General features: G+C 38.5%; 1 protein-coding gene across 1 annotated transcript; it reads left to right on the top strand.

Annotated features, from left to right (window-relative positions):
• Positions 1–1,689: 1,689 nt before the first annotated feature.
• tprn (taperin) lies at positions 1,690–27,621 on the top strand. Its single transcript, XM_046839025.1, has 4 exons — positions 1,690–3,940; positions 21,980–22,178; positions 23,904–24,028; positions 24,700–27,621. Exons 1-4 carry the CDS (start codon positions 1,907–1,909, stop codon positions 24,760–24,762), a joined length of 2,421 nt encoding a protein of 806 aa, XP_046694981.1. The 5' UTR covers positions 1,690–1,906; the 3' UTR covers positions 24,763–27,621.

The following is a 27,621-nucleotide window of genomic DNA, read 5'->3' as shown; positions in this document are numbered from 1 at the left end:
TTTTTAGATTTTGGAAACAAAAACTACCAAACAAAAAAAACTTTATATACAGATGAATGTCAATTTGAAGTGGAAATTAAATATTCCTGTAATAAAAACAAGTTAGGAAAGGGCAGAAATTACAGTAGTCCTGAAAGGCCATGCATTATAATATTTTTTCTTTCTTTTATTCTCTTGATTTCTACATAAACTTTGTTTATTGTTGTTATTTAATTTTTTTTGTGTATTTGGCATAAGAACCTGTTCTAGAAGCAGCATAATGGATAATAACCATAACACTTTTGTTATGTCATAACTTTCGAAAAGAGAAAATTAAGTCGTGATCACGAGAAAACAACTTCTGTAAGATATAATGCAGCATGTGAAAAAAAAAATCTATTCGAAAATGTAGTGAGCATTGACTGACCACAAAGTGGCGCTGTTGTACAATATAATAAATGATGTATGATGCATTTGCAGTTGATTTGACATCACTTTTGCAAATTAATTTAATTGCTTATTCTTATAGTAAATAAATATATGCACCCCCCTCCTTCCCACACACACACACAAACACAACAGGAAAAGAGAGGATTTAAAAGCACACTGGGGCTACTAAAAATATTTGATGACCAGTTGTAGAACATGTATAATGATAATCATAATAATTCATATTATTGCATAAAATTATATTGTATATATCATTGCATTGTATATATGGTGGTTGTTTGTTTGTTGTCAAATGTAATAGTGAACTGATTTAATACCAATTAATAATCAGTATTTGTATTGATTTAACAAATAGTCAATATATGATTAATAATCATGTGCTATTTTTTTGTTTCTTTGTTTGTTTTGTTTAAATGCTTTCCAGTTTTGAATAATCCTGAGATTCTGACATTAAACACACAAAACACATAATGTAACCTATTTTTAAAATGCACAGCTTCTGTGTTTGGAGTTCATTGCACAGAAGAACTCTGGATATGCCTTACATTTTTATTGTAACTGAACTTTGGCTGAATGCTGGTCATGTTTTAGACCTACAGCCCATTGTGTAAAAGCCACAGCTGTATAAATCCACTTTACCACACCCACAACCTAGAATAGACTCTCTCTCTCTCTCTCTCTCTCTCTCTCTCTCTCTCTCTCTGACTGTTTCTCCTTCTCATTTCCTGGCATTAGTCATTAAAAGGAGATATAGCCTACTGATATATTAATATACTTTAAAATGAGAATAGAAATAGGGTGCTCTGGTAAAGCCAGGCCTATCTATCTATCTATCTATCTATCTATCTATCTATCTATCTATCTATCTATCTATCTATCTATCTATATATATATATATATATATATATATATATATCAATGTTTATTTATGATGCCTTAAACATAACCAAAACTGGACTGTGTGAGGTATTGAGCTGTTCCATCAGATGAATAATGCTTTAGAGAATGTTATTGAATAGGTTTGATCAGTCAGTGTGTTTGGGGTGTGACCCTGTTTATATTGATCATTGTGTGTAATTGTGTTAGTAAATAACAGGGTGTGGCTGGGCGGATGTGACGCAATGGCCTTGCGCTCTTTATTTCTGATAGAGAATGAAGGAGATTAATAAAAAAGGAGGGCGGGGCGATATGCAACTTTTAGGCGCGTCTTCAAGGAGCAGGACCAACCCAGGGGCAGGGATGCATTCTAAAGTTATGACGTGAGCGATTACAGGTGCAGGGGGCGGGGCTACTGCAGGCAGGCAGGGCAGGCGGGCAGGCAGCATCACGGGAGAAGAAGCAACATCGGGACGAGGAAGATGTGCGGATAACAGCGCGGCTGCTCGCCTGCTTCTAAGCCTTCGTTGCTCAGTGTCCTCTCCTCCCTCCCTTTCTTTCCTTCTTCCACCGCTTTCTCTATCATTGTTTGGGGCTTGTCATGTCGGCCGGGGACGTCGGTGTGCTTCGCCAAGAGGCCGGCAAAGAGGGCTCAAGAATGCCGGCCTGGAAACGAGAGCTGCTCGAGCGGAGGAAAGCGAAGGGCGGCGGGACCGTGTCCGGGCCAGGTGTCGACTCCTCCGTCTCTTCTCGGGTTAATGGCGAGCTAACGGGAAGTGGCCAGGACGAAATGAACGGAGCGAAGCGGACGTACACCATTACGCCCGCGGGGAAACGTAGCGGAGCAGCCGCCGGCGCTACCGCCGCATCCCCAGACGTGTCACCGGTGAAAACAAAAGACCCATGGTCGACCACGGATCTGGGCGACAGAGCGACATCATCGCTAAAGATGGATAACGGCGTGCTCCAGGAGAGCCTGGGTCCCATCAAGGAGAATCCGTTTATCAAGCTGGAGAAGGAGCGCAAGAAGCGACGGGAGCGAGAAAGTGCCTCTCGGCCGCTGCAGCACATTTTGGAAATGTACGGCTCCGTGCCCGGGATCCGCACCATCCGCGCCGAGAACATCATCATCATCGAATCCGATCCGGACTTCATTCGCGCCTCGGGAGCGCAGCAGAACGGCACGGTCAGCGGATACAGCTCGCTCAGCGACCTGCTGGACCGCAGAGGTAGTCCGGTTACCGAGATCCACGCGAAGGAAGTGGTGATCTACGACACTGCGCTCAGCAAAAGCGAGGAGAACCTGAGCACGCTGGGTCGCGGCGCCTACGAGATCTCCGACCTGGCGCAGGGCACGGTGAGCCGCATGCTCCAGAAATTCGACCGGAAGTGCGGCAGGTTTCATGGCAAGTCTCGCAGTTCGGAGAATCTCCTAGACTTGGACACGAGTCCTGTCCTGGCATCTCCTCGAGCCAGATTCCATCATCCAGACGTGGTGCCAAAATGTGAGCCGTGCCCACAACCGGGCTCTCCTGTTCGTATCCCTGCATACTATAGCCAGCCAGTCTTCCAGAGCAGACAGTCTTCCGAGAAGAGACACCAAGAGTCTCCTAACGGCTCTGAAAGTAGCAGTCCTGTTCCCGGATCTCCTCAGTCGGTGTCTTCCTTTCGACGTCGTTTTGAGGCAGTAGGCGGTCGCAGTGTCACCGTGAACTCTAAAGAGGAGACAGAGAGGAGTCCAAGCATGTCTAAGCCTGTCAGAGAGAGGGACTGGGACAGCACTGATGGGGTGTCTAAAGCCAAGGTGCCATGCTCTCCGGAGAGCCACTGTGCCCGTGCCGAGTCCTTGGCGAGTCCCACTTTGCCCTTAATTTTACCCAAATTTGAGATCCGGCCCTCGCCGCGCCCAGATCTGTCTACGTTGCCTGCCAACGACGTCCAGGCTCATGCCCTGGCCAACCTGCGTCTCCAGTCACGCAATTCCTTTACCGTCATCCCAAAGCGGCATGGGGTCCCGTCTGAGCCTGGAAGCACCGCACCCTCCAGCCCCGTTCTTTTGCCTGCTTGCCCACAGGTAGAGCCTTCAGTGCCCTCTGTGCCAATCCCTGCCCTTCCCATTTCAGCTTCTCCAGCTCCAGAAAAAATCGTTGTGACCTCTGTGCCACCTGTCCCAGACAAAACAGAACTGTCGCTTCCCGAAACGCCTAGCTTGCTCACCTTATCCTGTGATCGCTCGAGTCCTTCACCTGATTCACTCACAAAGTCAATTTCTATTCCCGAGCCGTCTCTAGAGAAGCTGCCTGTTACTAATATCGACGACGTACTGGTAGAGTCCTCACTGCCCTTCCCCAGCCCTATGGTGCAAAGGAAAAAAGGAAACACATTTACAGTTGTCCCAAAGCGCAGGACTGAGGCCCAGCCTAGCACTCCTGTAGTGCAGGAGCCAGCCCAGGAACCTGAGCAGGAACCTGCTGCAGTGCCACAGGGGTCACCGTCCTCTGCGGAGGCTCCTTATGCTCAGCTGGGAACGCTGCTAAAAAAACGTTATCCTGCAGCGGAAGAAATCCAGGTGATCGGTGGATACTTGTCTCTGGGCCGGTCCTGTTTGTCCAAGACTGGCTCTACAGGAAAGAAGGTAAAATCTGATTTTAAAAAGGTTTGGTGAATTAATCAAGGCCACACAAGCACATTTTGCACAATGAAATCATATAGATCCAATCTGAATGATTTTTTTATTTTTATTTTCTATGAGTTTTAGAGATTATCCTGTAACTGTATGTGGTCTATAGATTTACGCATGAACTCGAATGTCTATATGTTTCCAAACATAGTAACTCTTCCTGGTGCTTTACTGAGTGCTCAAATACCATATTAGGTTATTTCTATGGACCGCTGCGTTATTTGGGTAGTATATTATTCTTGGGGTTTGCTGGAACACAAGACTTATTGTCCTGACAGGATTGTCAGATATTTAGTTTGGAAAACTTGACTTGTTAATTCGACTTGACTTGACTTGATCTGTGTATTGTTACTGGGAGCTAATGCTTTTTTGAGGTCTTCAGCTTTAGATGCAGCTATTAAAAATGTAATTCTTTATATACTTTTGATTAATAACTAACATTCATGTATTATACGAGAGAATATCTGGGAGATTTGTTACAGGATTGGACATTGTGGTACACTAATGAGATTTTGTGTGCAATTTTAATAACATTGATTTTCTTTTCACTTAGTCATTTAGCCCCAGATTGGTTTATGTCTTTGTTTTAGCTTTATTAATCTTTAATTAAAATATCTACTAAATGTTTTAGAGCTTTAAGCTAGAAAGCAGTTTATTGCTTGTATTACCAGATTACCAGCCATGATGGTAAAGATGTGGTCATCAACAGGGCTCAGAGATGCAATGCTGACTTATCATCCTTAAGTATTTTATAGGTTCACACATCGTTTAAACTTTAAGATAAGTCACATTTAATGCAGTCTGTTGGTTCAGACTAGTTTGTTTTTCACATGTAGGTGTGTGTAAATACAGTTGTTTGTGGAAAGTTAGATGGTCAGCTGGCTGCTATCAGGGGCTTTGTTTTAAATAAGGGCACAGTCATGCTTCTGCAGATTCTCTATAACAGCAGACCTTGTGGAGTTTTTGCTGTTATCACGGGTACTTCAGTTAGCAGAGGTTGTTCCCTTCATTACACTGTTTTTCCATCTTTGTTGATCTGCTATAAATGAAAAACATTGCAAACTTCCTCTTTGAATCAAGACACAATTAGATCATATACACAAGATGTCATATTGGACACTGAAGAACTGCACATGCATTCCAACTTAACGGTGATGAACCTCCAACATGTGATCCCTCTAAAACAAAAATTACCTATATATATATATATATATATATATATATATATATATATATATATATATATATATATAGATGTAGATGTAGATATATAGATATATAGATGGTCTGTTATTCTTTTAAAAACACTAGACAAAGCTTTTACTCAGCAAATACATATTTAATACATATTTAGAGGACCTCATATAGCTGATGTTGCTGATGTAGTTAAAATACTGTAAGAGTTCATTGCTGTAAGACTAATAGAGCTGCTCAAATGTTTCACTTTACCTCGCTTGATCCTAGTTTGATAAAAATAGCCATTAATGCTGGCATGGCATTAAAAGAACAATGAATAAAAATCCATCCGTCCATATTGGTGTACATAAGATAAGATAAAACTTTATTGATACCGAAGGAAATTCTTGTACCAGAGACTGCTCCAACAAAAGAATGCAAACACGTAATAGTATTGCACATTATAGTTATGAAAACAAAAAATATTGCACATGATAGTGTACATGATATAGTTAAATAATATTGCACATAATCGTATAAAATATATTATACATAATAATATGAAACCATTATACATGATATAGTCGACTGATACATACATATTACATAAATAGCTTGGTAAACACTTTGACTCATTAATTATATACAGAATTGGTTTTGAACCCAGTTTAAGACTTATACCTGAGGTGCCCAAACCTTTACCTTCGAAAAGCCAAAAATCTGATTTGATTGAAAAAAAAAAAACTGTTGTAAAATAAAGATCTCATTTATGATTTAATATGTAAAAATTAATCAGTAAGTAGAAAACATGACTCTAAAACTAATGCAGTTTTATTTTTAAAGTTCTAGTTCAGTGAAACTTATAGTACAATAAAAAACAATTTATTGTGCAATAAAGTTCAATTCCTAATACAGATATTCACTGACCCCTAATTAAACACATGAAGTCATAATGGTATTCACCCCCCATTTGTTTCATGTTTATGGCCCTATATAAAAACTAGGGTTTGTGGGCCAATGTTGACCCATAGTGACCTTTGATTTGGTCCACAAGCCCTAATTTGGGCATGACAGACTTATAATTATGACCAGTGTTCATAGTATATATTGCTAACATGACCAGCTACTTAACAGGTTTCTGAGAAGATTTTTAAGTCAAATTTTTTGCGAAAAAATTCAGCTGACCAGACAGAATTCTGACAGGATTTTTAAATATAAATATTCGGTCTTTATTGGGAAACTAGGCAGGTAATTTTTATGTCGTATTTTTTTATTGTGTTTTAATCCTAGCTTGCTAACTTGAAGGGATATTGAAAGCATCTTTATTTGTAAGTCTGTTATACAAAAGGTGTTTTGATTTGAGTATGAATGCATTTTCTTCACCCAGTTATGTAATATGTTAAATGTAATGAACTAAAATGCAGTCTTGAATGACAAAATTATGAAATGTCCATGCTAGACCTACCAAAAATTAACTCATGTGGTTTTTTGTTTGTTTGATTTTACAACACCAGTCCCTCCCAGCTGTCGGTGAGACACTTGTATTGTATTGTTTTCAATACATACCGAGATCGAAAGTCGCAACAGAGCAGATCTCGTTTCACATTGTGACAGATTGAGACGGCTCCCTTTTTAAATCCCGGTTAGCCATATATTCACATGACCTCTTTTCTAAAGACCTCTCTGTGGCGTCTGTCACGCCTAGACAGGTACAACACGTCTCTCTTTAAGCCTGACCACAGCAGCCTGACTGCTAGTCTCTAGACCCATCAAGAATTAGCCCTTTTTTTCTCAGCCACTCTACATGTATCTCTTTTAAAGCGTTTGGCTGGAATTGGGAAATTGTGACAGCGTTAATAACCTTCAATTGATGTGAAAAATCTTTTGGCATCGAGATCAAGTGTTATTGTTTTTTTGTTTAGGTTTTTTCCTTTTCTTTTTGTGGACTAGCTGTTCTTTTCCAGCTGTTTCCTTCAAACGACTTAAGAGGCTAATCTTTCATACCTACCTTCTCTATAAGATACAGGTTTATGGCCTAATTACTTCACTTGCTGTTTGCTTTAAGTAGTTTCAGTTGGACTTTGCAGTTTTATGATTTGTGGGTGGAAAAAGTTCAACCAGTCCATGAAAAAATGTCGGACATAAAAGGTTGTATACACAATTTGGACAGACGCAGAGTCGAAACACTTTTTGGCAGTGCCAAAAAGGAAATTGAGAAAGGCCTGTTGGAAGCTCCAGATGCTTTTAGACAGTCAAAGACCATCTCTTTTTGTGCTCTTACATTTTTAATTTTATTAAGTAATGTGTTATTAAAAATGGTCAGGGCACATCTGCCAATCATGTGGCGGCAATGAAATAAATGAAACTCAGAATCAATGAAAAATTGATTTTGACTTTAATTGTGGCATGGATTTTATTTTTGCCACAGCTGGTTTAAATATGATCTGTGATTTCTTACACGGAGTCGACTCTAGAGTTTATAAAGATGGTAAGGAAAACAAAAAACATCCACTAAGTGGTTAATTCTGTGGCTTTGTTGATGAGAGAGGACAGGGTAGAATAGCCAGACTAAGAGACTCAAACATGTTTCAACGTGACAATGCCCCTGTGCACAAAGCCATCTTAATGAGCTTTCATGGGTTGGACTGGAAGATCTTGAGTGGCCTTGATATACTCTGACCTCAACATCCCCTTTAAGAAACTCTGACTGCACCCCAAGCCTCCTCACCTCCTCTACATCAGTACCTGACTTTACTAAAGAGCACAAATCCAAAATCTAGTGGAACATCTTCCCAGAAGATCGGAGGTTATTACAAGAAATGGGGACTGAATGTGGAATAGGATATTACAAACTCACATGAATCTGTCAGGTGTCCACAAACTTTTTTGTCCGTGTATGTATACTCACACACACACACACACACACACACACACACACACACACACACACACACACACACACATTATATAATGTAGTGGCAAAGTGGATCACAACCCATTTTTATGTATAGAAGCATAATTCATGGGTAGTGTAAGAAATGTAAAACCGACCTAAATATCAGGCCTTAATCTCCTTGAATAAAAAACAAGCAAACATGACCATATTAGGACCTCTGTAACACTAATACTTCTTGCTTTGGCTGTAAATGTATTTATTATTCATTTATTACGCATCCCAATAATAGCGCAAGTCATCAGTCATCACTTCCTCTTTCTCTAAATACAAAAGGTTTAGTTCATCTTCTGGAAATAAGTCTTGTATTGTTTGGACAGAGGAACCAGAAAAAAACCTCATAGTGAAACGTGTGGTCTTCAGGAGGTGTTCATGGGCATCGGCGAGGCTCGAGATGGGAAGGGGTGTGTCATGTGGAGGGTTTGTTGTCTTTGTGGTTTAGACTTTGACTCTGAGCTGCCCTTATGGTACGATAATGACATTTAGAATTGCTACAGTGAGGCGCACTGTAATCGGTGTTTCTGGTTTTGAACTATAATTAGACTTCCACGTTTTAATCAAGTGCTTTTAATGAGTATTTACGAGCAGTGCGTGGTGTTACCCTGCTGAGTAATGTGTTGGAATGCTGAGCGACTTTTGAACTCGAGACTATAAGGAAATAATGAGAAATACGTCACGTTTTATAGGTTCAGATGCGAGGTGAGCATTGACGTGTCTGTTCTTTTTTGAGAGTCTGTTTGCTTGCTGGAGTGGATTAGACATAGGTGTGGCTCTGATGTAGCATCTCGTCACAGGGTGTGTGTGTGTGTGTGTCACATTTACTTTAAACATTTGCATGAAGTTTAGCGAGCATTTGGCCTATTGCTTGCTGCTTAAGAACATTTTATGCAAAGTTGTAATCCTTACACCTCGCAAAGTCATAAGCGCTGACAGTAAAGGACTCACGCAAACTTTCAGTCAGCAATTAAAATATTCAGACAAGGAGAGGAATATTAGACAGTTTTGTCTTTGTGGGGACATTTGGTTGGTCCTTATTAAGGTAACTACTTAATTACAGAATGTCTTTTTTTTTATTTTTCTTTGAAAAAGAAAGTGTCAAAGCATTTCTTAGAGTTGAAGTATAAGATTAATACCATTTTTATTTTTAATTTATTTTTCAACACATTTCTTTCAATTATGTCAGTGGCAGGTCCCTTCAAGGATAGCAAGACAAGTTATGTGTGTGGTTTTTCGGGTGCTATGATTGGACTATAATGTGATATTTAATGCATTTCAGTAATTTATTATTTTTTTAATTTTGGTTTTCCCGGCCTACATGCTTGTATGAGGCATTTTATTTTATTGATTTTTGTTTTTTATTATAATTTTTTTTTTGTAACGTGTTTACACCATTTTGGGGGCACTTAATGGTGCAATGAATCAGTGGTCCCCAACCCCCGGTCAATTGGTACGGGGCCGCACAGAAAGAATACATAACTACATTAGTTAAATACTAAATACTAAATACATTATTTTCCTTTTATCTATTATTTGATTCTGAACGATGTTTTATTTTGGAAAATTACCGGACTCTCTCCGCCACATCTGTCTATGACTCACTCTTGATGCATGTCATGTTGCCTCAGTCACATGTCTTACATACATCTGCTACCTTATTAAAGGGGCTGCTCCGGCTGCTAACACATAATACATTACCGCTAAATTGAAACCCCCAAGCGAGCAAAATGAACCAAAAACAACACAGTGGATTCACGTTTATTATCATATTTAGAAAATACCATTTTTTACGCCGATTGTATAATTTTATTTTGTTGTATTTATCCGCCACGCCTTAAAGGCCGGTCCGTGAAAATATTGTCTGACATTAAACCGGTTAATGTTTTTTAATTATGCCTTAACGTTCAAAAATATTTAAAAAGGGACAGAAATCCATACCGTTTCTGTGGCTGAATCTAAAATAGTATCCTATATAGTGGACATCAAGGTTTATTGAGCCATTGTGTCCCAGTAGTGAGCATCTGAAGTGAATCGGAAGCTTACCCACATTAAAAAGCATCACCATTAAAGGAAGAAACTTTGAAGGAATTATCTGATTTGTTTTTCTTTCGTTTGCAAAGCACTCAGTGTAATGCACTTTCTGTGTCTGGTGTTTTTATAACATCATTTATATTCTAATGCGATTAAAGTATTTCAAGTGTGCCGTGTTTAAGGAATTCAACAGCCGTCGATGATTATATTTTATTTTAATTGTATTGTTTTGTACTTTTAAAAGTTCCTTATCAAATTCCTTATCAAACTAGATACAAATTTATTTGCAAATAGTATGTAGGGGTTGAAGGGAAAAAAACGCTTGTATCCTGAGAGAGCTCACAAGTTTGTGTAAATTTACATATAAGGAAACTCGGTAATGCAAACCTCGATCAATCGCCTCGAAACAAACTACAATGACGAGTTTTTGAATAGAAAAATCGAACACAAATACACTCCCACTGAATTTTGATTCGCGGTTGTCGTTTTTCAGCTCACTGTGAGCTTTACCTTATATGGAATTTTGTGGGCGTCACTTGAATAGTAGTTTGTGGCTGATCTGTGTTTTAATACCACGCATATGGATAGGGGATAAATTTTGCTTCTATAATATCATCGCTTCTATAATCACCGAGGTATTTTGTGTGTGTTGATGAAGATTAATTTAAAATCCATCGTATGTTCGTGTCACAATTTCTCCCGGTAGTATATACGACTTGGGAAGACGCACAGGAAGTTGACGTGGATCAACTTCCAGTCTGTTTGACTTTTTCCCAGGTGTGAATGTCGAGCCCGTTCAATTATTCACCAGTTATGAGCTTGTCTCCTCCCTGATCCCTACAGTACTGTCCTCTGAATGGACATCCTTGACTCCTGCTCCTGTCTTTCCTCAGTTCGTCTTCCTTCTCCTGCTCCTGACCTCGAGTGTTTCACGAGCATACAGGAAGTACACACACACACACACACACACACACACACACACACACACACACACACACACACACTGAAGTATGCTGTTACTTCTTCAGCTCATTTGAGTGTGTGTGTGTTTTCTTTGTCCTGTCTTTGTTGTATCTGGCATCGCAACACAGATTTTGATCTGAAGGTGATTAAGTGATCTTATGTGCCTGCTATTGTGTGAGTCCATGTCGGCGTTGTGTGTCTGAGTGTATATGAGTGTGTGTGTGTGTCTGTCGTGTCCCACACGCTTCCACAAAGGAGTCAGTGTAATTAGAATTCAGCCTTCACAGTGCCACTGTCATTGTCATGTTTAATTCACGAAGCGTGTGCGTGTGTGTGTGTGTGTGTGTGTGTGTGTGTGTGTGTGTGTGTGTGTGTGTCTAAAACAGCAGGAGTACGGTATAGAAAGCAGGCGGAGGAAACATTGAGAGCAGTGGATGTGATGAAGTGCGTAAAAAGTCTAGACCCTGATCTTTTGTATATAACTTTTCAGGCAAAACAATGAAAAATGGCGCAAGGACAAGAGCCCACAATGGAACGTTTGAGCGTGGGAGTTTCGGCATGTCAGCGTTTCAGTTCGGACCAGGCCCAGTCTCTGAGGAAAATTTGTTTTGTAGATGCATTTTAAAATCTAATGCAAACCGTATTCAAATAAACACTGCTCCACGTGTGCGTCACCTTCAAGGAGAAACAATATGTTCTAGCTGCATGCTGTGGTAGAGCATAGTTGTGTGTGTATGTATGTGTATGTGTGTGTGTTTTTGTGGCATTTTCCTCCCTCTAATGTTTGTTTTATTACATTTGAGGTTAAAAATTTAGCCTCTAAGTTTAAGTATTAGATTGTAACATGTGGTATTCAATTAAACGCTATTCTCGCGATTTTCAACGCGACTTGCGAGAACAAACTTTTCCGATTTCGAGCCCTCAGGTTCACCGTTCAGAACATGAAGGGTATCCTTTTGAGTTTTATATATATATATATATATATATATATATATATATATATATATATATATATATATATATAAATACTGTGTATATATAAATAACTACACACACACGTGTTCTCTTTTTTCTCTTTTTATCTCTGTTTCTCACTTTCTCTTTCAGTCTTTGTGTGTCTCTCTCACTTCATCTCACTTTCTTGCTCTCTGGGTGTGTCCTGTTTCTCTCTTTCTCTTTCTCTCTTTTACTCTCTCACTCAGTCTGTCCTGATCTCTCGCCGTGTCCGTCTCTCTTTCTTGTTTCTCTCTTTCCCATGAAGGCCAGTGCTCTCATCAGCTCTTGTCCCTTCGCAGTCCCCCACTCTCTCTGCTTCTTTTTCTCTAATGTCTCTCATCCCTCCCCCACTCTACACCCATGCTCACTCTCTTTCATATAGCCATGGTGTTTGTTGCTGAGCAACCGAGGTCAACAGCCATTCCATCCCGTAATTAGACATTTTCTCTCCATCTCTCTCTCTCTCTCTCTCTCTCTCTCTCTCTCTCACACACACACACACACACACACACACACACACACACACACACACACACAAACACAAACAATTAAACTAGTGTAAACACTGTCTTATTATCAAAGATTTGTTTAGATTAATTTCTTGATGTGCAGCATGTCTTTACTGGACTTTCCAATAGATTCTAGCTTAATTTTTTTTTTAAATTGCAAAACATAAAAAAAAAAAAAATTTTATCAGCTGACTATGTGTAAGTTCTGAGCCTATTGCCTTATTATTATTCTCTTTTTATGATTTTATATATTTTATATAATTATATATTTTATATATACCGGTAATTATTATAATTTTTTTTAAATAGAATTTTTGTACTTAAGTTTCTATTTTGATTACATGTGCATATATGCTGTATGAGTATAGTTAATGCATGTTGCCTGCGTATTGCTCGATGCATTGACTGCAATCCCCGTACTACATTTATGATATTGCTCTTACATACTTTTAAGCATGCATTTTTTCCTTTAGTTTTTTTCTTCCTTATCAAGCTTTAAGCAGACATAAAAACAAAAAAACAACAAATCAAGTAACATCCCATCATTGAAACCGAATTGAATCACCACTACTTCAGTTTTGTCTTTGTTTTGTCGCGTGTAACTGAAACTTCCCTGCCGTTATATTTGTTCTTTGAAGTGAGAATGTTGGTCAGATTGCACACATTTGCCAACGTCTTCCAAACAAAACACTATTGAGGCTATTGCCAATTCTTTTATTCCTCGATATAAAGACGGCATGATGTAGGCATTTTGGGGTTAAATTTCATATACGAGTGGAAGAATATAAGGCAGGGCTTTGGTTTCATTTGTTGAGTCATGATTGATTTGTAAAATCAAAACATGGCGTTAGACTATGGGCTAGACTCTAGTTTGCAATAACTAATGGAGGACCGCTTGCTTCCCACAGCATCACCACAACCGCTGCTGCCAGTACGCTGGTATCTGCTCAAGCTGACTTTTACCGCTTTCTGTTTGAGTATATCTGGGTGTGAGGCACAGGAAATATGACATGGCAGGGTTTTTTTGAGTACATGGTGGCATAAAATAAGAGGTCGTTTTGAGTCACTGCACTTCAGTGGAAGTTTACTGAGAAAAAATAATTTGGGTTTTACATGCTGAAGTGTGTTGCATACTGAAGGTGGTCAAGTAGGTTTAAACAGCATTCTCTCCGTATTAACCTTGAAGAAACTTGTTTTCTTTAAGGATGTTTAAACTCAAAGCTCTTCATAGTCATTGGTTGAACCTTAATGCTGAAGTAAATTCCGAATGTCACAACCTGCTGTGCTACACTCATCGACCTAAGTGTAGACTGCATTGGAAAATACCGGGATGTAAAAACAAAAAGAATTCTTCTAGCAGGGCTTAAAAGTGGCGCAATGGAAAAGCATCGACTGAACGTTTTGTTAGGAAATCACAATCCGATAATACCATAGCCATGTGTTGTAAAAAAAAATTTAAAAAGGTGTGAGGAATGGTATGTTGTGTTCATGTCAATCACAGCGATGCTAGGCAACCAGGAGCGCCTGTGGGTTCAGGTATGTGGAAGAGGGCAGATAGCGCCTTGCTCTCAGTGTGTTAGACTGCCATGTTTGAAACGGTGAGGTTTGCACCTGCTAGCTCGATCTCTTCACAGATGATAATTGTCTATTGAAAATGACTAAAATGTATAAAAAAATGAATAATTAAAAAGCTTGATAGCAGAAAGAAATACAAGCTAACATGCGATTGACTAACAATCATGAGGTACACTTATCAGGTTTGAATAATATCATCACGTGTGATGAACATTACAGCTCATAGACTAAACACTGGCTGACTTGTTGACGTTTTGTCTGATCTCCAAAACATTGACCTGGAAGGCAGACTAGAGTTTAAAGAGGCAAATTGGCTTCACATGTTTTGATTTCTTTGGAGATCACAGGCACACATTAAGCACAATATCAGATGTGATCAATTAAATGTGAACGGTAACAATGCAAATCATGGCTGCGTTTGTCGAGCTAGTTTGCTAACATTTAGCTTGCTTGTTAGATGGTGGTAAACGAGAATTGGCAGTAAAAAAGAAGAAATTGTTTAATATGAAAAAAACGCCACAACAATTTTACGTATATGAATGGTTTTCAGTTGAAACCTGCGAAACGAATCTCTGTTTTGACTCGTAGTTGGAATAGGATAAAACTGATATGATATTTAGGCATACCATCCTACAACAACAACAACATTATTTGGAAATCAAGGACCCGTATCAACCTCACACTACTTTACATACACACCTCTTACTCCTCGGTATATAATAGACTTACTGTGTGTTAGTAGTTATTATTTAACTATTTGCTATTTGTGTCAGTTGCTGCCATCCTAAAACTCATCCTATCACCATTTCCATGAAAGGAGTCAAATTTCACTCTAAAAGCAGTTTTAAAATGATTTCTGCCTCTGCACATTTGGGTGAAGCAGATCTATATAAACAACGATAGATAGATCGAAAGATAGATAGATGGATTGATAGAATGATAGAATGATTGAAATATTTTTTCTGGTGTTATTTAAAGCGAACTATCTTTTTGAATAAGCCCCCCCTCCCCCCCGCCCAAAACACACACACACACACACACACACACACACACACACACACTCTCTCTCCAGACTGACCTCGAATCTTGTGTTCACTTGCCAGCTTCCGCATCACAGTGTACTGCCAAGTGGAGGCCATAATTCAGGGAGGTGCTCCTTCTTCATGTGTGTGAGTGTGTGAGTGTGTGAGTGTGTGAGTGTGTGAGTGTGTGTGTGTGTGTGTGTGTGTGTGTGTGTGTGTGTGTGTGGTGGGGGGAGTGCATGAAGACACAGTCTCAACCTTGTCCAAGTCCAATAATTAGGGCAGAGCCTCCTGCCTCGCCACCACCAAAAGAGTGTCCTACTACACATTCACCGCAAACAACAAAGTGCATTATGGGTATTCAGTGGCATGTAGGGTGCACCATTTGGGAGCATGGTACATTTTATATTTGAGACCACTTTATTATTTGTTCTTTAACATCCACACACCTGCTTATTCAAGCCATTATCTAATCAGCCAATCATGTGTCAGCACAATGCATAAAACCAGAGAAATACAGATGGAGAGCTTCAGTTCCTCTTTACATCAAACATCGGAATGAGAGAAAATGTGACCATCGGTTGAACTGTGTGTTTAGCATCCAAGCAACTGAGTGTTTTTTTTCCTCCTGTGATAAGTGCACTAGTATTCAATTTGTCTGTAAAACTGGTGGCAGAAATCATAAAGCACAAATGCTGTTTTAGGGTGAAGAATAAAGAACTGCACCGACACCTTTCCCTCAACCATTTTTATTTTAAGTGGAATATTTCTGGACATATGTGCAAATATCTTTCTTTGTGTGAACACTACAATAGTCTGGCACTACCGGTGAAACCGTAAATAACATAAAGACAGAACTACATACTCAATTTGATGTTAATTAGATAGAAAGCGGTAAAGCAGCGGCTGAATTCAGATGAAAAAATCCCACAGTGTGACCCTGTAAACCCTTAATTCTACATTTAGTTGCACAAAAAATGGCCGAAAAGCCACAGTATTATATTTGCCTGGGTTTAAAGGTTTAAAGTGCAACTATAAATAATATGGACAAATGTATTGCGTAACCTGATTTCTCCCAGCTGTATATAGTTCTTATTTTATTTTATTTTTTTATTTTAAATCTTTACCACAAAGTTGTAGGTACACAATTGTGTAGAACGTCTTTGGATGTGAAATTTTGCTCATGTGCCCAAAGAAAGCTCCAATAAAATATGCTTCACATGGGTTGATGTGAGTGGATCTTAAGTGGCCTGCTATAGAGCGCTGACCTGAATCCTGTTAAACACCTTTGGGATGAATTGGAAAACTGACTGCACCCCAGACCTCCTCACCTACATCAGTACACCCTTGTAACGAGCAAAAATCTCCAAAATAAAAACGAGTGGAACATCTTCCCAGAAGAGTGGAGGTTATTATAACAGCAAATAAAGACTAAATGCGAAATAAGATGTTTAGAAGCACACACCAATTTTATGGGCAGGTGTCCACAATCTTTTGTGATATGATTTGTGTTTTTTGTCTATAAATTTTTACATTAAAGTGTATACATTTTAGCTACTACCATCACAGAGAAGCAAGGCAGTCTATTCCCACTAGATTTGTGAGCCACTGTGGCTGCGTTTAGTCATGCCAACACTATTTCTAGCTTTCTGTCACTTTTTGTCCTAAACCTGACCAAGAACCTAATGCGTTTATAGACACGGGATTTTTGACTACAGCAGTAGCTCAAATCTAAGTCACATTTGAAAACCAAAACTCTGAAACCACTACATCACAGCACACGTTCTCCAAGACTAACGAAGCTCGCTCTTTCAGAAGTAATTAAGGAAAGCCATATTTCGACCTGAATAATCCGATTCTGGTTATTTTAAGCCAATACAAAGAAAATAAGGTATCTAAAGAGGCAGATGTAGTGTACCGCTAATGAATTCCATTACAGATACAGCATCTGTGGTATTAGCAAATACATCTGCAAAGCAGCTGTATCCCAAATCTAGCCGAGCAGTCGGTAACAGCTTGAAGCGTTTAATAGTATGTCATTATATAAGTATATAATAAATGTTGTTTGAAAAAATATCTAGAGCTATATGTTATGGAGTAAGGAATAAAATACTTCAGGGACACATTGTTATAGAAAAATAAGCAGTGGTACGTTACTTTTACTGTCCAGATCCATTTGTAGTAACAGTGTGAATCAATGACTTGAGTTTTATGAATTCTTTTTTATTTTTAATGTTTTTCTTGTGATTACATCCAGAAAAATCGACAAGGATGCAAATGTATCTACTTGCGAATATGCAAAAAAAGGACCTAATCAATCAGTGTGAATTCAGCCGAATAGGTATGAAAATATTGTCACGACATGCTACGTCTTGAGAGGGCGAGTTGTATTTCTTGTAATGCTTTTTTTTTATTGAGATTGGTTTGCAATTCCTGGATATTTTGTTGATTTAAGACGTTAGTGACTGTATGTTCAGTGCGTTCGTGTCTCAGGTACATTGTGACGTCAATGAAAGTAGCACATTTGCTTACACGCCCAGAGCTTGTGCTGCAGATCGATGGCTCTTGAGCAGTATAGTGATGGTCCACACAGCATTTGGACATTGGTGTGGTGGTCTGAGAAAACCCATTTTCTGTTGTTCTATAAAAGTGCCTGAACCCTCTGGATTTTGGATCATATTTGTATACTGTCATTTATTGCTAATCCAATCCAGTGTGTAATTGGTGACTGAGTAGAATTTGGATGTAATCTTCAATGTCCTCTAGCAATCATTGTTAGCTTTAAGGCAATCTCTCAGCTAGTGTTCTCCAAAATAATGACCACAATCGCACTTAATTCAATTTGAATAAATTACATTTTTTTTTATCTTAAATTGCCGGTCTGTTTATAGGACCAATATGGAGCATCCGGTTTGACGCCATCATTTTGCACTTCTTATCAGATATTCTTTCCAACAGGAAGTGTCCCGACCCCCCAATCGTATTAGCATGCATGGTTTTATTTAAAATGCAAGAGAGGTCACTGGATATGACCAACTCTGACTTCCCCATTCTGTAGATATTAGAGCACTTTTCTTTTTCTTTTCTTTTTACATTTGCAGTAATTATATTTATGAGGCATCAATGCCACACAAGAAGTCCTTTTTTTCTTTCTTTATTTTATTAAGCAATGTTTGTTCTTATGTTCAGTTTCATTAAACAGTAGCATTTCTAGAGTGTGTGAGGAAGCGCAAGTGTTCGAAGTCAATAACATCGAGAGCTGCAGATTGCACCTTGACCCAGGCGAAAGAAAGCTTACATCGATAAGCGACCAGTGCTCGCAGAGCTGAAGTGCTCTTGTGTGCTAATTTTGAGAATAGGTTTGGATGTGCTTCATTTGAAGGCACTTTAACGCTATAATCTGTTTGATCATGTTACTTGTTGTGAAGGCAGATTCTATATTTAGATACTGTAGATTGCAGCACTCTTTGCCGGAAATTGCGCCAGTCATCGTAAAGCACATCGCTGTCATTTCCTTGCTTACATCACATAGTATTGGAGTACTCTCAGGGGCTAGCGTCTTAGAATTAGAGTATGTTAGCATGCCGCAGGATCTGATATCAGTACCGGTGTGTCGCTAAACCATGCTTTAACCTTAACTTACTAGATAATATGTAAAAGAGAAACATATCATATTATAAGAAAGGCTGTATTTATCCACATGTAGTATTCGTATAGTGGAGAATATCATTAAAGTCTTCAGGTGAAAGTTCTCCCATGGCTGCTACAAGTACAAATAACATTTTGTAAAAAAGCACACCATCATGATCCAAGGTTTTTGAGCTGAAAGCATAACATTTGACAGCAATTTGTCGTTTATTACTAAAAAACGTGTCTACAGTGAAATATCACTGGTATTGTACGTTCACCTCCGAAAGATCTTGTTCCATTGCGCGTTTGCCTTAATAATAACAGCTGGTGTGCTGGCTTAGGCGGAGATCTTCGCCTTCATACGCTTCCACGTGTGTTTACAGTCGGATCCTCGTGGAGATTAGAGCAGATTTAGGACAGGACATGCCTGAGAACAACAGCAGGGATCAGGATGTGTAACACACACGTGGAAGAGGATAGTCATGTGATTTTCTTTCTTTTTTTTTTTTTTTATGTTCCAGGATAAGTTTGCAGGTAAATCCAGGAAGGAAGTTGACTGTAAAGTTAGGATTGGTGGCAGTATAGATAAAGGAGGCATAGTTCAATTAGCTGAGATGAAAGTGTTTATGTGATGTCGGTATTAGCGGAAAACAAGCCGGCGATTGTTAGATATGAGGCTGCAACCCATACGATTCAAATACGTAACACGAATTACTACAGTAAGGAAGCACAAAATAATAATCCTGTTTATTAGATGTTAGATTTGCATCATTCTTTTTAATCCTAGAGTTTTTTTATTCTGATTATATATTTAATATGGAGAAAAGTATCGAGACACCTGATCTTTCCTGCCATATGTGGTTCTTTTCCAAACTGTTATCACAAAGCTGGAGCACGTCTTTGGACGCGGTATTATAAAACTTTGCGTACACTTGAACTTCGAACCCAAACCTGTTCCAGCATAGCGACAAAGCGAGCTCCATGAAGAAATGGTTTACATGATTTGAAGAGGAAGATTTTCAGTGGCCTGCTCTGATCTCATCCCTACTGAACCCCTTTGGGATGAATTAGAACGCCGACTGCTCCCCAGGTCTCCTCACCTCACCTACATCAGTGCTTTACTAACACCCTTGTGGCTGATGAACACAAATGTCCAGAAGCACACTCCAAAATCTAGTGGAACATCTTCCCAGAAGAGTGGATGGATTAATAAAGGGGCAATTTGGGACTAATTGTGAAACGTGATGCTCAGAAAGCACATCCAATACTTATGACCAGGTTTCCGCATAGTGTAGCTTTTATAGTTTAAACAAGGATTCCAGAAGAAAGAGATGTCAAGTGGATACTCCTGAAGAATCAGAATGAGAAATCTGAAACAGAAAGGGTTTTATTGCCAAGTGTTCTCACACACACACAGAAGGAGATTGTACATTGATATGTAAATTAGGCATAAGCAAAAAGGACTTATACACAAGTTACAGTCAGAATTGACAGATCTTATATAAGTGTAAATGCATTTACTGGACATTGTATATGTTTAGATACTGCACCGTTTATTACATACTGCACCTGTATAATTTATTTACTCCTGTGAGTTTAACTGTTCATAAGTTGGATTGTCTGTGGGGGGAAAACCTCCTCTTCTGTCTTGTAGTTCTGGTGCTATGAAGAGTTTTTATCGTTTTATTGCAATGCTTATTTTCCTGTTTCTTTTCCCCCTTCGCCCCGGCATGACATCTCCGTGGCTGATTATATAACGTGGCATATTTTGGGACATGTGGTGAGCCCGAGGCCTGCTTTTGGTTTTACTCAGCTTGGTTTAAGGTTATTTTTAGATCTCGTCCATGGTAGGGGTGTTACGGTTATTATTACAGAACGACGACCTGGTGTTAACCAAATGCCACAGTTTTTTGGGGTCACTTTATTTAATGAAATGTTTGTTACAAAGTGTATCTGTCTGTCTGTCTGCCCACCTGTCTGTTTGTCTGTCTGTCTGCCCACCTGTCTGTCTGTCTGTCTGTCTGTCTGTCTGTCTGTCTGTCTGTCTGTCTTTAATATTGCATTGTGTGTGCTTCACATTAAAGCAGTATAGAAAAGTCACAATTTAGCAGTCATTTTCTGACCTGTACACTTCACACACGCTTCGTTCTGAGATGAAGAATGTATACACAAGGGATCGGCTTTTACATACAAACTGCTTGTTTTCAGTCAAATCGTTGAGCCCATCATTTGAATAATATTTAAACATTCTGCCCTTTGCTTGTAATAAACTATAGACCAGTCAGGTTCATGTGGATGAGACAGAGGGAGTCAGCGATGTAAACAGAACTGAGATCAGAAACATTCCTGATCACCTGATCATCATCTTTTCTCTGCTTGTGTTCTATATGTTGGTTGTTCAGCCTGAAAACATTCATTAGATATTAAATGTGTAGTCAGTACTTCAAATCTTTTTTAAAACACGAGTATCTGTACTTCTACTGAGTGAAAGATGTGTGTACTTTTGCCATCTCTGGACAGGTTTTGAGTTCTAGACAATAGTGTCACATGCAGCCTGTAACGTGGAAATGCCGCTCTGGAAAAGTCATTAAAAATTAATTTAAAATTTTTTTCCAGACCTGGAAATGTTTTAATTACATATCAAATATTTATTAATTATATGAAAGATTAAATATTAGTACGAGTTTGGAAATGCTGTGGAATTCTGTGTTTAAACACAAAATGACTACGGAAAAATATATAAAAATATATATTTATTTAATAGATACATATGTGAATATTTTATTTGAAATATTATTTGACTTTAAATAAAAGAAAATGCATTTGTAAAATATGTAACATTTATTAAAAATTATATACAGTGCCAACAGGAGATAAACACTTGCGATGGAATCGTAAAATAAAAATGTTTGTGTAAATAATACATTAAAAAGATTGAGAACTTTCTTGTAAATATCAATAAAAAAATCTATATATAAAAACAGACAATTTGCTGTGAACTTTAATATTTGATTTACAGGCTCAAATCAGACCAGGTAGTCTGGAAATACAAATTATACAGATAAAATAAACCCTTTTTTTTTTTTTTACGTATTACTCTAACCCAGTGTCACAAATTCTGTTCTTTTTCTCTCTTTCACAGCTGAAGATTTCCTTCAACGAGTCGAGCCTGCAGAGCACCTTCGAGTACCCGTCCGAGAGTAGCGTCTGGGACAGTGGCGAGGAGGAAGAAGAGGGAGGAGGAGGAGGAGAGGACGAAGGAGGCGTCAGCGTGGAAAGGATCCACATCCCCCGACCAAGTTACACCTCCAGCCCGACCAGCCACAGCCCAAACAGCACTGGTGAGACAGGCGAGGAAATGGACAGAATGAGAGGAAGAGAGCGAGAGGCAGGGATGAGCAAACCAGGAAATGTATTCAGCCGGGGTTAATGATACGCTTTCTACGCTTGTGGTTTGAAAGGAATTCCTGTTTGAGGGAACACTCACTGATTCAGGGTCAGTTTAGGACCAGGGTTTGTGTCAGCTAAATTTAGATGTAATGAAATACTCTCACTGCTCAGTCCTGACACCTGGTGGTCAAATGTGGAGAGGGAATAAAAACGTCTCTGACTTAGTCTTTATTTATTTTTTTATTTAAGAGTACTTTATTGATCTCACAGGGAAATTGATATTTCTTGCTGTTAGGAGAAAATAATGTTAAGGGCCTTGCTCAAGGGCCCCCAAAATGGCAGCTTGGCAATACTGGGGCTAAAATTCCTTTACAATACCAACCATACACCTAGATACATCCAATACAATTTATATTAGAAATGAGAAGGAACAGGAGACGAAAATCCTTAAAAAAATTAAAAATCTATAACGGCTGGTGAAAATATTAGTTGAGAGGGTAAAAACTAATATTTATTAATATTCATTAGCTAGTTAATGACATTATTATAAAGTTCAGTGTAGCATTAAAGCACAAGGTCTCACTGAAAAAAGTTCTCACTTTAACTCAAGTACATGGTTTGTGTACTTCAACCACCACTGCTTTTATGGGCTTTTTTTTTTTTACCTATATAAAGCCAAGTGTTCAGTGTGAGCTGTAAGTTTTTTCTAAAATTGTGAGTCAAATTCTTACATTTAATCAGTCGGTTAAAATAATAAGATGTTTTGGCTGTTACCAAGAAAATGAAAACACCAACAAAATGCAGTTTTGAAATGCTGAAGAAACAGAAGCTGCATCTGAAGTGACATACATAATGCAGCTCAGTATATGCAGACCGTGAAATGCTTTAACTTGCAGTTATAAATGCATAAATAATGTTTCGACATTTTAAGCATAGTGTTTTTATTTTTTTTGTACAATTGTGTTTATAATGCGTTACATAACAATAATAATGTTGCAAATAATACACAACACGTGAACGTAATAATCGTAATAATTTTTACGTAATTATGTAAAAAAAATCGAGAAGATACTTTAAATGTGAAATAAAATTTGCTAGTAAGTTAATAAGTGAGTCGTTGCAATTCAATGAATCACTCGTTTAAATGATTTGGTTCAATTGCAATGACTCACTTAGTCACTATTGCTCAGAGATGCAAAACAGTGCTGTGGCTTTGTTTGGAATAATGTTTGTTGGCAAAATCGAGCAAAAACTGGCAATTTGGTGTCTAAAATATAAGTCTTTTAATATTAGGTTTGTGTTTATTGAACTGTTGTATTAAATCAATATCACATTTGTAATTATGCTGATTTTCGAAAAAGAAAACCCCACTTTTTGTGTGATATTGATTAACTGTGTGAAATTATATAAATGTATATATTTTTTTGCCCCCATATCTTGTATTTTGTGATCATTCTAAATGCATATTAATAGACTGACTCACTCAGGATCTACTCAATCAGTATCACATATCTTTACAACAACAATTACGATATTACCATAGACTATATATATATATATATATATATATATATATATATATATATATATATATATATATATATATCTTACACCCATAATCCAGGAAATATTTATGTGGATTCCTATTCAATGAACGTTGTTTTTTCTTTCATCAGATCTATCCAGCTACACTCCAAAGCACTCTGTGGACTTCACTGCTTGGCAGGAGAAGAAGCTCGGTGACTCCACAGACCCGGCTGATGCAAATTCCCAGTCTGCTGTCATGTCCAACGAAGTGATGGTGAGTCACATGTTAATTAAAATCAATGTTTTGGAAAATAAACAAAGATTTTTAAGATTTGTCTATTAGGATATAAATGTGTTTCGTGACAGAATTTTCTGTAATGATATAGGCAAAACTTTTGGACACCTGACCTTAAGATTCCTAGGTGCTTTTAAACATCCCATTCCACATTTGCAGTTATAATAAGCTCCACTCTTCTGGGAACATTTTCCACTAGGTTTTGGAGTGTATAAAGGCGGTTAGTAAAGTCAGCTACAGATGTGTGGAGAGGTGAGGAGGCCTGGGGTGCAGTCAAACTTCACATTCATCTCAAATATGGTTGAGGTCAGAGCTCTATAACAGGAGATCTTCCACTCCAACCCATGTAAAGCATATCTTCATGGAGCTGGCGTTGGGTCTTTTAGATACAGTGAATGAAAGACATCCTACAGTATACAATTGAACCACCATTGAACCAATATACAAATGAAACAATATATGGCTGGAAAAGTCAGGTGTCCCAATATTTTTTTCCCTATGATGTGGTTTTACCTTGGAAAAAAATTATTATTATTATTTAAGTATTCAAATTTCTTTTTAAAAATTCGCTCCAAACTTTTTTTCTTCTTCGGTTTTCTATAATTGATGGTAAAAAAGATAAACCCTTGTCTTTTTTTTCTTCTTCGTAGCTCACTCCAGCAGACAGCTCCTCTCTGTCGGACTTCAGCAGCGAACCAGCTCTATACTTCTAAATCTCCCCAAAACCCAGGAGCACATGGGACCAACCACCAGCCTGGACACCTCACAACCACACACACACACACACACACACACACACAGATACACAAATGCAGACGAGAAGCAGCAGTAGCATTTGCGCAAAACAAACAACAAAAAAACGAGCAGTCTTTTCATTCCATCTCTAATGAGGTTTGGTGTAAAGTTGATCGGATTTGCTCTTGACTTCCTGTCTTCTTGTGCTTTATGTACTGAGAGAAAAAAAACCCTCAAAGGCTCAAATGCAGTCTTTCAGTCTCTCAGCCTCTGTATCTGTGTAGCCCAGTTCACCTCATGAAAGTGACCAAATGTCTGGAGGAAGACGCTCGATGCAAGCAGATGTAAATAATCAGACTGACAAGAAAAAGGAAATGAAAAAAACGGGACACACCAAACAAAAGGGTGCCACGATTCTTCTTGGTTTTGTTCTTTTTTTTCCCTTTGTGTATGTTTCATGTCTCCTGGATGTCTGTGTTGTGCAACTTGTCCACTACTTTTACAAACGACCTCACGCGCCGAGTTCGAGTCAGATTTGCGGCGTGGTTTTTCACGCTTGTTTTTTTTTTTAAAAGCAAGCAGCTCTTAAAGGCCGAGTTACGCTGCTATTGCGAACAAAACAAGGCGAGACGTAAAAACGATACAGCATCATGCGTGAAAGTGCAGCTTTTATTACTGGCTGTGAAAAAAAAAGCGGGAGGATAGACTGATTTCACTGCAGCAACGGAGACTGATTAAAGTGGATCACATGGAATTGGATCGTAGATTCTCTGGTTGGCCTTTTGTGGCCGATCACCAAGTCGAATTCAATAAGATGTTATTTGTATTGCGCTTTTAATAATGGACATTGTCTCAAAGCAGCACTAAGGAGATAACGCAGTTATAAAAGAAAGTATACGTTCGTTCATTGTAGTCGTAAGTTTGTCCCTAATGATTGAGCCAGTGGCGACTGTGAGGAAAAACTCCCTGAGATGTCATTAGGAAGAAACCTTGAGAGGAACCAGGAATCTGGGTGGCACAGAATGTTCATTAATCACAGTTTTATCATTGTTAAAGATTGTAGTAGGCTTGATATCAATTACAGTCCAAATCCATCCTCAAGTTTCTTGAATTGCTCTGGAACTTTTTAGGATGTTGATGTACGGTTTAAATCCCAGCATCGCCTAGCAATCACGAAACATTTCATTGCGGATTGGGGAAAAAAAAAAAAAAAAAGATTAGATCCCGATCTCGGGCTTAACCCTAAACTGGGATAGATAATGAAGCCTGATTTGACCCATTGAAATTGAAATTTAATTAAAATATATATACCCCACATAATCTAATATCCTAAAATCAGATATTTGATTTGATCAAAATGAGCGGAACCGGATCGAAATCTGCAGATCCGACATGTGACTTAACTGACTCTGTCAGGAAGTGAATCGGAGATGAAAAACGAACAAGAAAACGAGCCTACAAACCCGTTGCTGTGTAAATAAACGTACCCAATTTCTTGCCAAACGGGTCAAATTGTCGAGGTTGAAAGCAGTAAATTGAACCGAGGAGATGAACAACCACCGTTCAACGATCACGCCACGTATAGCCTCGTGTTCGACCAGAAGCGTAACTCGGACTTTACAGACCACCGCGAGTTAAAAAAAAAAATATACCACCGCAGATGTTTTCAACTAACACAATGCAGCACTTTAAATATGCAGCGTAAACAAGCTATATTTATACCACTCTCGCGTACGAGATGTCAGAACACTGTGTCAGTGATGTAACGGCATGTCCAACACCACAGTATTGTTCAGCCACGCCAACAGACGTTTCCTCTGGTGTTAGACTTTTTTTTTTTACGTGTTGTGACATCACTGTATGAGGTAATAGAAGCAGGTTAGGATTGTATTTACATCATCCTGCTACGTGAACTCATGACGTTTATAAGCGAGACCGTGTGTGTGAGATCGACAAAATGACTGACTGGACACACAATGCCAACTGACCCCAGTGTGTATGTGTGTGTGTATGAGAGAGTCATATTAGTCTCAATGTGCTTCTTTGGCCAGTATTGATGCAGAGGTTCTACACTCTTGGAACACACTTTTCATAATTTATTTCATACAAACACACAAAAAAAAGGAAAATGTTATTATTTTATATATGTGTCTTTTTAGGAATTTTAGCAAGACGTCCTATACGTCAGCCGTAGCATCAAGGTGCTTCGTGTTAAAACAAAAAAAAAAAAAAAAGAAGGAAGAAGACAACTTTTATTTTATTCATTTGCACTGTTTGTTGTTTTTTTTTTTTTTGCTTTATTTTGCACCTTGTGTGCTCTCGCTTAAAACGTCGAGACGCATGGGGAAGTGTCGCCGTCATGGATGGACAGATATTCAAGAAATTATAACCCTGACAAACACCGAAATAGCAGAGGTTACTAGTTAAGTAGTACAAGTTCCTGTAATTCTAATGTGATTCTCACAGGAAATAGAGAAAGTTGCCATAGCAGACGTCAGATGCTTCATTCCACTAACAGTTTGATTAAGTTACAATACGTATATATAGCAAGCCTGAAAAAAACTAGCGAAATTGTTATAGGTAGCTTAGAAGGCTTCAGAGGAAAAAAAAAAAAAAAAAGGCACAGGATCCTAAGCTTTAAGTATGAGCTTCAAAAAAAAAGAAAAAAAGTAACCGTCCATCCATTCTTCCACACCTCCCCCCTGTTTATTTTCATGCTGGAAAAGGGTTGCTGTTTGTACCATTTTAGTTTCTGGTATTTATGTCAATGGCTCCATTTCCATGTACAATTTGTGTCATTGATTTTTCGAAGGATATTAAAATATATACCTGTGAAA

Source organism: Silurus meridionalis, chromosome 25 (assembly GCF_014805685.1).
Source record: "Silurus meridionalis isolate SWU-2019-XX chromosome 25, ASM1480568v1, whole genome shotgun sequence".
Taxonomy (NCBI): Eukaryota; Metazoa; Chordata; class Actinopteri; order Siluriformes; family Siluridae; genus Silurus; species Silurus meridionalis.
This window is presented reverse-complemented; position numbering and strand designations above follow the sequence as displayed.